The sequence below is a fragment of the Mobula hypostoma genome, chromosome 10 (genome assembly GCF_963921235.1).
Source record: "Mobula hypostoma chromosome 10, sMobHyp1.1, whole genome shotgun sequence".
Taxonomy (NCBI): domain Eukaryota; kingdom Metazoa; phylum Chordata; class Chondrichthyes; order Myliobatiformes; family Myliobatidae; genus Mobula; species Mobula hypostoma.
In genome coordinates, this window is record NC_086106.1 from 39401212 (window position 1) to 39417953 (window position 16742).

Sequence of the window (16742 nt, forward strand, 5' to 3'; positions counted from 1 at the left end):
TTGCAGGTGCTCTTTAAACATTTTTTTTTTAAAAAACACAAACACACAAATGTTGGATTCCTTCTGACCAACTTAGAAGATAGAAAGAGAGCAGTGAAATAATGTGGAAATTAAAATGCATGAAGATAAAAGAAAATCATATTGACACAGAAGTTATCTGCAACAGTATGGAAAGTGAATTCATGGAGCCCAAGGAAGTTTCTTGGTTCTATACATTGATGAACCAACAAAGATACATGCTATTTTAGTTATAATGCTGTGTTGTAGGAAAGGGTTAAATGATCTCAGAGTTAAAGAACATTTAGGAAACAGTGACTGCAATGTGATTTTTCATAAAAATTCAAAGCAATTTAGTTCAATACAAGGTTGCAGCCTCAAAATAACGCACCAGTCATTCAGGACAAAACAAACTACCGTCTTCACAGTTTTGGAATCCTCTACTCAAGAGAAATGTGGAGGCTCAGTCACAAACAAGATATCATAAGTTTTTTTTTTGATTTATACAAGTCAGTTTGATGCTATTGCAAGAATGAAGAACCAAGGTAAACATATTATTATTGATACTATTGAAATGAAGGAGTAGCCAAGAGTGGGTAAATGGCCTACCATCTCCTGCTAACAATTCATCCTGGGAAATAACCCCTCCTACACTTTTAAGGCACACTTTAGTATCTGAATGAAAAAGTACCATTAGCTATGAGAAGCGCACACACACACACACACAGCATAAAGGCACAATCACAACCCAAAGTCCAAGAAGAGCAGAGAACACATGACAACCACAACACACAAAAACAAACATGTACAGGATTCAAACAACACCCACAGTCAATTTAGAAAGCGCCAAAACACTAAGAGTTGGTATATTTCCAGTGCATTTATAACATGGTACTTAATAAAGAATGACAAGTTTTAATACCACAGCATTCTCCAACAATGGAAGCTCTCCGTCACCTGATTAGCTCCCCGCTTCTTCCTTTCAATGAAATCGCAGGCTACAACAACACAGACTGAGAGCATGGAGACTGAAACCAGAGAGTGAAAGTAGGAGATGAAGCAGTGCCTAACCTTCCCCAGTTACAGATGGGTCCTGACTGAAATCCAGCACTCGGATTCATCACCCATCCACCAAACTCAGAGCACTCCCGATTACCCACCCACCCCGGGCACTCCCTCTGCCATCTACATTTCTCCTCTCTCAACCTACTCATACACTCCCCTTACTGTGAGAGAAACAGCTTCTTCCCCCAGGCTGTAAGGCTACTGAACTCCCTGACACCATCCAGTTCTCGGCACGCATGAAGTGCTGGTCGCGTTATACTTTTTACTTTTTAAAACTTGTATCACATATGCATATTATTTGTTAATTTACTAAAGGTAATATTACTTTGTGTTGTGCGAGTTATATGTAGTGTGTTGTGCACCTTGGTACAGAGGAACATTGTCTCATTCAGTATACATGCGTACGGCTGAACAATAAACCTGAACTCACTCGTCCCCCATAAAAAAATTAACATTTTTCACATGTTATTCAAAAATGTTAATGAGCCGCTGTTGGTTTTACATTGTGCGTAATACACTGGGTGCGGCAGGTAGTGTAGCTGCCTCCCAGCTACAGTTCAGGCTTGGCATCGACCTCCCAGTACCCTTTGTATGAGCTTACTTATTCTCTCCCAAATGTTCTATTTCACTCCCTCTTCTCAGACACATGCCAGTCATATGGTTACCAGAAACTACTCCGAGCATAGCTGGGTGGTAGAAAGAATTGGTATTGACAAGCACGTGAGAAAACATGTCATAACAAGGTCATAAAATGGAAATAAAATTACTCTGAGCTGGCACAGATTCAAGGGGGAGTTTAATGGTCTAATATGTTAAAGGACACAATTTTTATTGATTGTTCTGTATTTTTAATATTACTCAAAATCTACATCACATTATCAAACTATAATGAACCAATGCACACAAGCACTGCAAATAAAAGTGATTGAAATGATATATTGTAAAGCCTCAAACAACAGGAATTCTGCAGATGCTGGAAATTCAAGCAACACACATAAAAGTTGCTGATGAACGCAGCAGGCCAGGCAGCATCTCTAGGAAGAGGTGCAGTCGACGTTTCAGGCCGAGACCCTTCGTCAGGACTAACTGAAGGAAGAGCAAATTGCTTACTCACTCTTCCTTCATGAAGAGTCTCGGCCTGAAACATCGACTGCACCTCTTCCTAGAGATGCTGCCTGGCCTGCTGCGTTCACCAGCAACTTTTGTGTGTGTTTATTGTAAAGTCTCATGGCTTTGTGTAATATTCTGAAATTTGCTTTCAATAAAGATTTAGAGTTGAATGTAATTAAGCTAGGCATTATCTGTGGAAAGAGAAATATTTCAGGATTATTAACCCTCAGTCACAAAACCTGATCTGCCGAGTTGCTTCCAACACTGTTTCAAATTTCCAGCATCAGTAGATCTTATTTTTAATGTACTGGGGAAAATTACTGCTATGGTCCCAATTCCCAGTCAGACCAGACCCCCAATAGTTTTGATGGGGATTCTAGGCGCATGGGTAAGGAAAAAGAGCAGGAATAATTTGAGAGTCATAACAACAAACATCACAAAAACAGGCCTTTCAGCACCCATCCAACCCATCCTATTTTTCCTCTAAAACCCTCGTCATCTCCCCCTACTCATCCACAATAGGGGCAAAGCCAATTAACTACCTACCAACCTCTGTAGGTAGGATGTGCATGGAAAGTAGAATATCCAGAGGAAGGGGGGTAAAAAAAAAGCACATCATCCCAAGAATATGCTACCTTGGGGACGAGAGTCACTCGTGCTGAGGCAGCAGCACTGGCCTACCATTTAGTTGCATGTTTAATTAGAATATCACAGTGGAGTACAGACACAGCCCTTCAGTTCACAATGTCGACAGTTTCTGAATTTTTAGTCATTAAGCTTTGTCTTCCATCAAAACTCAACAGACGCCAAGTCGGGGGACTGAGTTATCCAAGAGTCGGTCGCCATGTCGCTGAGTGCGCAGAGGTCAGAGAGCTCCAGACTAATTATGCAGGGGTAATGGATAGTATGATCCACCTTAGAACTGTGGGACTTCTGCACTGCCAAAGGTGTTTTATACATGAGATCTTAAACTGTGTTGCCAGGTGGACATGATTAACTGGAGTATCCATCCTCAGCCAATTGTAATCAAAGATCATTTGCATTCTAATCACATTGCTATTATCTCACTATATGGAAACTGACAAATAATTCACATTATAATAGTGACTACATCGGTGAAGTACTTCAAACTGCAACAGTGTGTTCTTTTGTCTATGTTCAATGAGGGGAATCAAACATATGTGCAATGAGAAGGTGGCCACTTAAAGTGAGGCAGTTGGCAACAGAAAAACAGAGGATTCCGGTTAATTGGGCCATTGATTAATCAGGACAGCCACTTACTTGGGCCAACTCTTAAAGAATAAAAGCAAATCGAGAAAATAGCTGGGATTCCCTTTATTTGGGACACTATGCTACTTAATTGGGAAAGGAGACAGTTGCTGAACAGATTTTAACTAGCATCAGTCACGTGCACTTGAGTGCCCATTTGAACCAAAAATGTGTTAAGAGTGAACAGTTTATAAATGGCATCAGTTGCATCTGCTTGTGTTCAAAAAGCTGCCATTTTTGTCATTGATGGTTGGTGAGAAATAAGCAGCAAGACAATTCGGAACCGTTTTGCTCACATTGGTTTCAAGCATTCAAGCTTGGATATGCCAGAAACGGCCAGGAGTGAAAATGAAACTACTTCATAGTTTGACAAGTTAGGTACTACAATAATTTGAAGGTATCGACATCTTGAATGTTGCAATAAATATGAAGATTTGGAGGATGCAATAGTCGAAAACATTATACGAAGGCAGTCCATTATCTACACTTGGTGTCTGACTGTAAATGAATAAAATCAGTGCAATCAAAAGAATGCAGCAGCATACACTGAATGAAAACCTTTATCGACAGCTATTAAGAAACAAGAGTTTTATAGTACTGTCGCAGCAGTGGCGATTTTCCAATTTGCCGTTTCATTTAAATACACAAAATGTTGCCTAGTTATCTTTCTTATACTTAACTATTTCCATGAAACTTCCGCTAACTGGAGCAGCTGTTTAATAGGGCCAAAATATACTGGCCCCGATTGTCTCCATTAACCAGAATCCACTATACTGATATATAGATGTCTATTTCTTTCCTTCAAGTGATACAAAATCTACCCTTCCTGCAAAGCTGCAAAACTGCAGAAGATTTTTTCTGAATGGACAAGAGACTTGGGGCTTTTTGCGGTTTGACAACTCAGATATAGAAGGAGTGATCACATAACCTCAAATTAACATTGGGAATGTTCTTCCATTGCTTCTCCTGGGAAGAGTAAGGAAATGAGTCTTATTTGAAAATGAGCCTTTGGAATTTTAAACGGAAAACAAATTGAAATGAACTGCACAGCTATAATTTTCAATAGCAACATTCCTGACCCAGTCATTAATCACTCATAAGCATGGCCCTTCTCTTCAGCACACCGCCCACCCAACTCACTTTGACACCCAAGCACTAGCATAGGGGATCTCAATAAAACCTATTGAATAGTCTAGATAGAGTGGATGTGGAGAGGACGTTTCCTACAGTGAGTGAGTCTAGGCCCAGAGGGTACATCATTAGAATAGAGGGATGTCCATTTAGAACAGCAACAAGGAGGAATTTCTTTAGCCAGAGGGTAGTGAATTTTTGGGATTCATTGCCACAAACGGGTATGGAGGCTGATAGGTTCTTGATTAATCCAAGCATCAAAGGTTTCAGCCGTGATGATCTGACAGAGCAGACTCGATGGACCAAATGGCCCAATTCTGCTCCTGTGTCTTATGGACACCAAATACTGTGACAAAGGAGTAAACCAAAATAAGAGTGAAGACATACAAGGGCAAGAGGTTCAACAACGTGGTGGGCATGTTGTGACAGGATCTGGACTCCCCTCCAGCTTTTGCTATGTAATCCAACAATACAGGTGGCTGCTAGTTCTTCTCTACATTGTTGATTTCAAGATCCCAAAGTCCCTCCTGTCCATTAGCTCAATGGCTTCAACACCATTCACGCTTCAATTCTGCTTTTTCAACAAGAAACCCCCAGGCAATGTTGTTTCAGTTGCTGACAAACATTCTCCTTAACGCAAAAATCCCCAATGTTTCCAGAGCAACACACACAAAATGCTGGAGGAACTCAGCAGGTCAGGCAGCACCTTTGGAGAAGCATTTTTTTTGTGCGTTGCTGGAAATCCAGAGCATCAAGTTCCTCGAAGTTTCCAAATGTTTTGAATGAAATCTGTAGAATTTACCAAGTGAGCAGGTTCTTCTAACTTTCTGAACTTTTATCCATCACATTTGACTCAAATGGCAAGCAGTTCTCAGGGTAAACTGGTACCAGAGTTTTAAAATGTTCACTCAATTTATTGCCATCCTTAGCCAAGGCTCTCTATACTCTGGATTTACTCCCATACATCTTGCCTCTCCTCTACTTCTCAAATCCCTCTATTTCGGTGCCAACTCTGATCCACGTAAGCAGCACAATATCAAACTCTGATACCATTTCTGGCCAATGACAAAAAGCTGGCCAGTGGTGTAGTGGCATCCGCACTGGACTTTTAGGCAAGCGGTCCCAGGTTCAAATTTGGGACCACACTTTCCATCCATGCTGGGTTGAGCATCGATCTAGCAACTCAACCTTGTCAAAAAAAGACAAAAATCCTAAAGGAACAGGAAAATTGCCACCCAATGTGCCAGAAGGCACAGTGAGGAACAAAAAAAATAAAAACACGATGCAAAGGGAATATTTGTTGTTCATTGCAACTGATCTTTCACTCTAGAAGGAAATCCTATTATAATCCAGAAATGGGTTACTGCATGCAATATCAAAATCAAGAAAAAATCTGCAGATGATGGAAATCCAAGCAATACACACACAAAGCGCTGGAGGAACTCAGCAGGCAGGCAGCATCTAGGAAAAGAGTACAGTCCATGTTTCAGGCCGAGACCCTTCAGTAGGACTGGAGAAAAAAGCTGAGGAGTAGATTTAAAAGATTAGGGGAGAGAGAAACACAAGATAATAGATCAAACCTGGATGGGGAAGAATGAAATAAAGAGCTGGGAAGTTGATTGGTGAAAGAGAGAGAAGGCCATGGAAGAAAGGGGGGTGGGAGGGGAGGAGAGAAGCACCAGAGGGAACGAGACAAGGTGAGACAGGGAAAAAGGAGATGGAAAATGAAGAAGGGGAGTGAGGGGCATTACTGAAAGTTTGAGAAATTTATGTTCATGCCATCAGGCTGGAGACTATCCAAACGGAATACACTAAAGTGGATTTTGTTTTCTTCTGTTGTAATCGTGTAAGTTGTGCTTAATTTATTTTCCTTTTGAAAGCTTGTTATGTGATGCAATATGCCTGTGATGCTGTCGCAGTTTTCACTGCACCTCTGCATACATGTTCATGTGCATTTAACACTAAACTTGACTGAGTTTAAAAATGTCCATGCAGTTCTGCCGACCTATTTCTCATATCCTTTGCAAAAACTTCTGAGAAGGGAACTATTTTCTCAAACTCTATTCCGTATCACTCCCAAGTTCACTTTTCCACTGCATGTACCCCAATCATTTGAATAACAAGACGTACTAGGACAGATCTCTGCCCCTATCAAAATATCGTATGGTAAATACACAGGTATTTCAACTTTTGCAATCTCAAATAATTACTCCACAGATTTTCACTAACACAAATACCTTTCTGATCTGGGTCAGAATTTTCCCAAAACAAGTCACAGTCCAATCCTTCCCCATGTCTACACTGACAAAATGTCCGACTTTCATTCTTCCTGGGTCATCAATATCATCCACTTACTTACACTGACGTAATAGCCTGCCTATCCGGCCTGTTATCTTGTCCAGCCTCCCCTTGACTGCTCATAGATACAAGGATTCTTCCAAAACACATCATGCCAAAACAAATGTTATTTAAATACCACATTCCAGCACACAATGACAGAGAATGCAAACAGAGCAATGGAATCCAGACTGGCTGGTGCCTGGCTCTACACAAAAAAAAAGGTAGAACCCAGATCTTTTACTTTCCAATTTATTCGTGGGATATGGGCAAGAGGCTCTGCAGATGCCCGAAATCCAGAGCAACACTATTTGAGCTTGGAGCATCAGAGTTCAAGATTCCCATTCCAACATAGTCTTTAAAGAGTCTGTACGTTCTCGCTGTGGAATGTGTGGGTTTTCTCCGGGTGCTCTGCTTTCCTCCCACAGTCCAAAGACATGCTGGTTGGTAATCAGTCATCGCAAATTTGCCATTGTTGCCAGGATGGCATGATTGAAGGGTCAGAAAGACCTACCTGCACTGCATTTATGACTACATTTAAGTAAAATAAACTAACTCAGCAGGTCAGACATCATGTCTGGATAGACGCAAAATGGTCTATGTTTCAGACCAAGATCATTCATCAGGACTGATGAGGAACTTAATGAGAAGTCTTGGTTCAAAATGACGACTATTTATTCTTTTCCATAGATGCTGCCTGACCTGCTGAGTTCCTGCAGAATTTGGTAGCTGTATGTACTATTTACTGGCAATGTCCTTCAGGACATTAAGGTGGTAGGAAACAGGCACTTTGTAGTTCGGGTAGTTCCACAGTGCTTTTGCAGAGATTTCCAGAGCTGACTTAGCAATCAGTGGATTCCAACTAATTGGGCCATTGGTTAATTGGAACAACCCTTAATAAAAAAGGAGAGAAAATAGCCAGGATCCCCTTCGTTTATTTGGGACACATTGCACTTAATTGGAAAAGGGGACACTTGCCAAACAGTTTTTACCTTGCACCAGTCACATGTATTTGTGTGGCTGTTAGACACTACACCACACTTAGAGCGAACAATTTTTAAAATAGTTGTGTTCAAACAGCAGTGATTTTTGCCAGAAAGCTGGTGAGAAACAATTCAGAACTGCTTTGCCCACTGCAGTTTTTAAGGATTCAGGCTTGGATATGCCACAAATGGCCAGGAGTGAACATGGAATAATTTCATTACTTCAACAAGTTAGAAACTTTAATGAATTTGAAGATATCAAATAATCTTGAATGTTACAATGAAAACGAAGATATGGAGGATGCAGTCATCAAAAGCATTGCAGATAATCAAATGTCTTCATACAATGATTTTGTTCACTTGCAGTCAAGAGAACACGGCAGTATACACTAGATGAATTCCTCTTTTGACAACTATTAGAAACTAATAGTTTATAGAACTGTAGTAGTCGTGATTGTGTTCTAATTTGTTCTGTATTTCATTTAAATACACAAATTGTTACTCAAATGGTAGTTGAGTCTTTTTAAAAAAAAAAATACATTTTTAACTATTTCCATGAAACTTTGGCTAATTGGTACTTAATTGGCCCAAAGTGTACTGGTCCTGATGTTTCCCAATTATAGTAACCGGAATCCAATGTACATCTGCAAGTGGGCATGCTGCAAGACTTGGAAGGAAACAAAGTTCCCTTTATTACACAGATACAAATGCAGTAATGATGTTACATTACATCACATTTACACCAAACAGCACCAGGCCCACAATGTTTCAAAAACAAAAACTGAAAGAGGACAATACTAAGGATAAGAAAATAAAGGAAAGAACAGAATGAAATCAAAATGAATGCTGTACAGTGAAGTGGAAAATATATTTTTGAACTTGAGTATCCTTTTGCCAACTTCCACTCAACAATTTGAACTTAGTTCAAAGGTTTTACACGGGAGATTGTTATATCCAGAACAGTTGTGATTTTCTCTGAAAATTAATTCCAAGATTTAGAAAATACAAGATATAACCTCAGATACTGTGAAAAATGGAAGAGCAAACAGGCTGTCAAGGTAATATACAAAATGCTGTGAGGAACTCAGCAGATCAGTATTGATGAAAGGTCTCAGCCCAAAATGTCAACTGTTTACCCCTTTCCATAGATGCTGCCTGACCTGCCGAGTTCCTCCAGCATTTGTATGTTACTTTACATTTTCAGCATCTGCAGAATCCTTGGTGTCGATTTCATGCAGTGTGACAGGAGATCACTGGATTAAATGACAATTCTACACTTAAAGTAAATGGGCTCAGGTAACCAATTTACTGACGATATGGGGTTACTAGAACATAATGTCAGAGATAGTGAATAAACCAATAACTACATGCAATACATCTCACTAAAGCCACACCAATTTGGAGAGCTGTGGGTACAAAGAAGGAAATGCAACACAGTGAGAGCTCTTCTTTCAGTTAGTCCTGACAGAGGGTCTCGGCCCAAAACGTCGACTGTACCTCTTCCTACAGATGCTGCCTGGCCTGCTGCATTCACCAGTAACTTTGATGTGTGTAGCCAAAGGCTTCATGGGATTAGTTAAAAAGTATAAAAAAGACAAAACTGAGTAACAAATATTTAAATGAAATAACATATTTAAATGAAACATAGAACAAGTTAGATCACTAATAGTACTATAGAACTGTATTAGTTCCTAACAGTTATGAGAGGAATTCATCCAGTATACGCCATGAACAAAGTCAGCGCAGACACCTACTATCAATGATCGCATCCTCCAACTCTTCATTTTCATTCGAACGTTCAAGATGATTGTCGATATCTTCAAATTCATCATAGTTCCAAATTTGTAGTGGTGAAATTGTTTTATTTTCACTCCCAGCCATTTCTGGCATCTCTAAGCCTGAATGCTTGAAACTACAGTGAGCAAAACAGTTCTAAATTGTTCTACTGCTTATTCCTTGCCAACTATCAGTGACAAAATCACTGCTTTTTGAACAAATGCCACTGAGGTTATTTAAAAACCAATCATTCTAAGCACAGTGTAGTGTCTAATGGCCACATAAGTGTACCAGACTGACACTAGTTAGAATCTAGTTAGTTTTGATGAAGGGTCTCAGCCCAAAATGTCAACTGTTTACAATTTTCCATAGATGCTAGCTGGCCTGCTGAGTTCCTCCAGCATTCTATATGTTTTCTTTGGATTTCCAGCATCTGCAGATTCTGTGTTTGTGCAAGTACCTGTTCAGCAACAGTCTTCTGCCCCAATTAAGCAGCAGTGTCCCAAATAAGTAAAAAGGATTCCCAGCTATTTTCTTGATTGGTTTCAGAGTTACCCCAAATAATGGGCCAATTAACCAGAATCCACTATATATATGTATACGTATGTGTGTTATATCAGTTTTGCATCCAATACACTGTTACACGGCGCCAATCAGCAATCTAGGAGCCAAAAAAAACTGAAATTAAAACAAAATACTGGACACAACCAGCAGGTCAGGCAGCAACTAGAATCAGAAAAAGTGTCATTTCAGATCCAAAGGAAGATCCTGACTCAAAAGGTTAACACAGTTTCACTCTGAGTCCGTTACAGTGGAACCCCCTGGTTTTAAATGCCAGTAAGTTCTCTCTGAAGTGAATGAAGCAGAAGACACTGGGAGTTCTCTCTGAAGTGAATGAAGCAGAAGACACTGGGAGTTCTCTCTGAAGTGAATGAAGCAGAAGACACTGGGAGCTGTAACATCACTGCATTTTATCAGATACTTGTGGCAGAAATGTTATACCAGAGATCAATCTACAAAGATGACCCTGACAATGCCAAAGCTGTACAGATGTCAAAATCGTCTATGTGAAAAAACAAAATATAGAGATAAACACCTCAGTCCACAAATAATGTTTCAGAGCAACAACTATTCAATGACAGACTTTCTAGAAAGTCATTTTTATTTCTACAGGCCAGGCTGAATATCCTGGTACAGACAATCATTCAAATATTTTCGTACATAAAAATAAACAGGCAATACAGATTTTAGAACAGAAAATATGACTGCAGAGATAGACATTAAATTCAGGGAAGTGGAAGGTGGATACAATGTTGGAAACTGTATGTTCATGCACTTCAGTAGAAGGAATAAGGCATACACTATTTTCTAAACATGGAGAAAATTCTGAAATCAGAGGTGAGGAAGGCAAATGCAAAGTTAGCATTTATTTCGAAAGGACAAGAATACAACAAGGATATAATGCTGAGGCTTTATAGGGCATTGGTCAGACTTCACGGAGTATTGAGAGCAGCTTTGGGCCCCTGATCTAAAAAAAGGATGTTCTCAGGAGGAGATTCACAAGAATGATCCCAGGAATGAAAAGTATGAGAAGCATTTGATGTCTAGGCCTTTTCTCACTGTTACCATCAGATAGGAGGTATAGAAGCCAGCTTCTTCTCTCTGCCATCCAAATCCTAAATGGACATTGACCCCATGAATGCTACCTCACTTTTTTTAAATATACAGTATTTCTGTTTCTGCACATTTTAAAAAAATCTATTCAATATACCTAATTGATTTACTTATTTATTATGTTTTATTTTATGTATTTTTTCTCTCTCTCTGCTAGATTTTGCATTGCATTGAACTGCTGCTGCTAAGTTAACAAATTTCACGTCACATGCCGGTGACAATAAATCTGATTCTGCTCTGAGTCTGCTCCACCTTTCAATGATCCAGACAGCGTTATTGGTTGAACCAAGATCTTCATGCTTTGGCTCTTGGTAGGGTCACCCATGCCAAACAGGTCAAAGGGTACAGTCCAGACTAAGAGTGGCCCACTGGTCCTCCAGGGTTGGGGGTTCAGCTCAAAGCAACAACCCTGATTGGTAAAGCAAGATTGTTACAGAATGTGCAATAAAGAATCATTCTGTGGTGATTCTGTGGAATTCATTGCATAGACAGCTTGGGGCCAAGTCACTGTGTACATTTAAGGCATAGGTTGTTGACCGGCTCTTTGTTAGTTAGAGCAGATCAAGCAGGAGAATGGGGCTGAGACAGAAAATGAATCAGCCACAATGGAATGGCTGAGCAGACTCAGTGGGTAGAATGGATTAATTTTTCCCCCATGTCTTATGGAAATAAAGCAGATTGGACTTCCAGGGCAACTGTGCACACAATTACTGGAAAGGCTGGAGGAATATGGAATGAGAGGAAAGAGGCATCTCACATGTGGAGGAATCATATTGTCACATACTGAGAGGCCAAATAGTTAACGACAACAGCATCAATGCATCTCATCTGTGTCCTTGACATTCTTTGTGTGCGCACCCTGCGGAGATAACAGGTTGTGGAACAGAACCCCGAGTGTAGGCACGTGACGTTTTACTGCACGATGAGCGACTCTGTCAGCAAGCACTGTTTGCATTTAAGCTCAAGCATTAATAATTATAATATACCGCACAACACTGGTGCAGAACTTGGCCATTCAGTCCATCCAGTCTGCTCCGCCTTTCAGTGACGGATGATTTAAATTTCCCCGTTTACCCCAATCTCCTGCCTTCTCCCCGTAACTTTTGACGCTCTTACTAATGAACTTACCAAATTTGTTTTTAAACATCAAAAGCCCAAAGCCAAAAATAAATTACCAGTAATAAACTGCATCATCTCAGCAAAGATTAGACTACATTGTTCATTTGTTTGTTTCTTGAAATGAAGGACTAATCGTTAAATCATTTCATGACTAAAGGAAATCTCAGTCAACTCACAGGCGATTACCCAGATCTCTGGAATTCCTCCGAGGTGACCAACCCGACCACAGTTTATTAATAGTAATGCCAATGCCTAAAGCTACAGCAAACAAGAGTTTAACCACAACAAGTGCAGCAAAACTAATTCAGCCAACACATACACACATTCATATCTCAGTATACTCCTCCCACAGGTCTCCAAGCAGAAACACTTCCCATGTACATGCTCCATGACCAGTGAGGTGAATTATGCATTGTGTCTTCATTTCAGATTTCCCGTTTTCTTCTGTCGCTCTTACTGAGCTCAGCATGTATCCACATCAACATAGCTCCTCAGGTCTCAGAACTTGCACACAATCTATGACACTGGGTCCTCCAAGAGCAAGACAGCTCTTCAAACTATTAACATTTCACAATCTGTTGTGTTGCCCTTTCTTAATCCCTGCACTACTTAATCAACTAGGATTTGTGCTTGGTTTCCACATGAAATAGATAATCCCAGAACTCAGGCAAAACAAAACACATACAATTCCCCTCTCCCAGCCACAGTCAGCTGCTCGGTATCTATAACATCTTTAGGAGATTTCAGGGCACTCCACAGTTTGTGAAGTATCTTCAATCTACAGTCATGATTCTAATATAGGAAAAGCTGTAGAGAATTTGCACATAGCAAGGATGAACAATGCCAGACAACTAGTTCCCTGCCCAAACTGATATAGGTTGGGAGATTAGGGTGCAAATGATCAATCACTCCTGTCCCGCAGTACAGGATGTCAGCCTAATCAATCCTCCAAGTGTGGGATTCAGAACCACAACCCACTCACTGAAAGTGGAGTCTATAACTTAATGATAAGATGGCAAGAACTGACAGCCAGTTGTACATAAAACATTTCAACAGCGTCCCATGGCAACCCAAACATACAAGCTCAGAGTTCCACAATCCAGGTCATGCACTCTTGCCAATGCTACCTTCAAGCAGCAAGTATAGAAATGGCTTCTCCCACTCCACCATCAGATTTCTGAATGGACAATGAACCTATGGGCACTACCTCACTACTTTATCCCTGTCTCAGATATATACATATAAAATAGCAATTTATAGGGTTTTTTAAACTATCTATTGCACTACTGCCACAAAACAACAAACTTCACTACATATGCCAGTGATATTAAGCCAGATTCCGATTGACCAGAATGCTAAGAGGTAGGTTTCAAGCTGTCTACTGAAAGAGGAGATACACAGATGACTATGATTTCAGGTGAGGAATTTCCCAATTTACAGCATACTAGTTGATGGTGGAACAGTGACACAATGCAGCAAACAAAGGCTATCAGATCAAGATGTGGATGGTGACAAAGACAGAGAGGCCATTTCAAAGAGAAACAAGGGCAAACACTGTACTCAGAACTATTTGTATGAGCAGAGAGCAGCAAATGAAGCAGTGCAAAATACAAGACAGGAAGCCAAGATTCGATCAGCTCAAATTTACAGTGTGTGCAAAGCCAGAGATCGGCCAGAGGAGCAAGATTGGTGCAACTGATCAAATCTTAATTCTCAGTGGGTGGCTCATCGACCTCAAATGGAAAATATGCTTCAGCGTCTACAAGTTAAAACACAGAACAGGTCCTTTGGCCCACGGGTGTTGCGCCGAATCAATTAAATTGGTAATCAAATGGTCAAATAAACGAATCCCCTCTGTCGATACAATGTTGACATCCTCCATTTTCTTCACGTTCATGTCTAAATGTCTCTTAAAAGTCTCTAAAGTTTCTGCTTCTACCACCACCCCACGCAACCAATCACTATCTTTTTTTAAAAAACTTGCCTCTCACCTCTCCTTTGAAATTACCCCCCCCCCCACACACACACACACACACTTTAAATGCAAGTCAGACAACTGTAAAATGCAGTCAGTTACCCTGACCACTAACCTGTGCATGTTTAATAGTTGAAGCTAATCTGGTTAGTTATCATTGCAACGTAGAGAGCGGCTTGGCGTTGCAGTTTACATTATACAATAGTCAGTTGCAGTTGTTTTAATAAGAGCCCTGGCATTGCTACAGACAACTGCAAATGGCAGCAGAGAAGTCAAGGGAAAGAAACGGTTTCTCTGAATGCAATTCACCCACTACAACGGAGCCACGGCTCTCTGCAAAGAAACCTACAGAACGGAAATAGAACCCATCCTCCGAGTACTTGGTCTGCACCGCGGAACTCCTGGACGTTTACCACAGAACAAAAATATTTGTGTAACTGTACCCAGCCTACAACTCGGGCACAGCTAATGGATTCGGCATCAAGGAAAGGTGGATAATTGATATAATCTTACAGCACAAGCTAAACGCCGATAGGGAGCAACAGACGTGGGGCACTCGAGATCCTTTTCTGCCAAGAGTTACTCAATTGCAAAAAAAATCAAAACCTGCCCACGCTCCACACGATGGAAATAATTAGAAAAATAAAAACAACTATTGGTCCAAATCAGAAAAACCGAAGAGGGGGGCAATTGTTTCATTGGAAAGAAAATAAAACTCCATCATAATTTCGGTATCATAAAATGACAAACTCAAGAGAGTACAATCCTAAAGAAATATCATGCCTACAACCGCAACCACACTCACCTGAAGGACACCCAAACCCAATCAGGAGCTGCACCAAACGCAGGCTCCTTACCTTCCTAACCATTCCCCACACATGTGGCACCTCCTTCCCGTCACGGGAACAAACAGCACAACCTTCCCCGAGGGTGTAGGCATGTCACCCTTCCCAGCTCGCTCTCAGGTGCAGCTACATCACCCTCATTCCTCTGCCTTCCAGCGAGCATGTATACACCACCAGCTCTCCCCTCCACCTCCACAGCAATGGCTGTGCCTCAGTCTCACCCCAAATCACTTCCAGTCCCACTCCCAAACAGGAGAGTCAGAGCCCGGCACACAGGAACCGCGGGGATGCAGCACTGTCACAGATGCCAACGCTCAATGCATACAAGACAGCTAGTGTCCCATGTCCCACGTGGGGCTACAAGGTCCAGAAGCCGCATTAGGAAAGGCGTGGAGGAAATGGGATGAAAGATTTTTTAAAATGCATTGTACTCCAACCCATTTGCACGGGCCAGCCATGGAATCTTACTATGCACAGGCTGGTGAACTGCAGACAGGACGGGGGCCCGGGCCCTCCTCTCCCTCTCCCCCGTCACACAGCCGTACTCACCCCGAGGCCGTCGTCCAGGCTCAGGTACTGCGGCTGCTGGCCCTCGGCGTCACTGCAAGGGCTGAAGTCATCCTCGGACTCCTCGAAGGAGGATGAGTGTCCGGCGGAGGACAGCGACGAGCCCGACAATTTGCGGAGCAGCAGCGACGGGGCGGGCGATCCGCCACAGCCACTGTCCGACGACGGCGACTCCTCGTCCGGCTGTTCGTCCTCGGCCACCCCTTCAACCCTCGCCAGCGACTCGTCCTGGGTCACGATCAGCCGGGGGATGGGCCTGCAGCTCGAGGCCGGGAGCAGGTCCGCGGCCTCGGGTTGGAATGCTGCCGGACACGGGCTCGGCTCCCTCAGCCGGAGGTTGCCCGTCATCTCCTTCAAGCCGTGCCCGGGCTCCAGCTCCGTGACCGAACCCGCCGCGCTCTCCGGGCTTTTCATCAAACTCCGGCTGCCGGCATCACCGCGCGCGAGCGGCGCCGCTGCTCAGGCGGAGAAGCCTCCAGAACTGCCGCCGCCACTATCACCAGCACTGGCACTGGCACTTCCACCGCCGCCGCCCATTTCGAGATCGCGACCGACGGGCGGAGCCCCAAGCGCGACCCGTAACCAGCCGTCCCCGAAGAGCGGCTTTCAACCCGCTGTCAATCAACTCCTGACCGCGCCCCCTTTTCCCTGTTTCCATGACGCAAAGATGCCCCCGCTCCTCCTGTCAATCAACCATCAAGCCCCGCCCTTGCCCCGGGTCCCCGTCTGTCAATCACCGTGCAGCTCAGCAGGAAGAGGTGCAGAGGCAGCCGAGCGAAAAACACTGTGCATGGCAAAGACAGGGTAAATACAGGGTTAATGGTAACTAAGGGCAGGTTGCACATCGGTGTAAGTAACCTGGTTATTCAAGATTACAGATTGTTTAATCTCATT

General features: G+C 42.3%; 1 protein-coding gene across 1 annotated transcript in view; it reads right to left on the bottom strand.

Moving 5' to 3' along the window:
- The window catches only part of LOC134352853 (inositol-trisphosphate 3-kinase C-like), a 53992-nt gene extending 37598 nt beyond the window's left edge, over window positions 1-16394 (bottom strand). The window contains exon 1 of the mRNA XM_063060369.1: window positions 15831-16394. Within this exon, the coding sequence (XP_062916439.1) occupies window positions 15831-16262 (432 nt within the window). The 5' untranslated portion in view covers window positions 16263-16394. The remainder of the gene's footprint in view (window positions 1-15830) is intronic.
- Window positions 16395-16742: the final 348 nt, after the last annotated feature.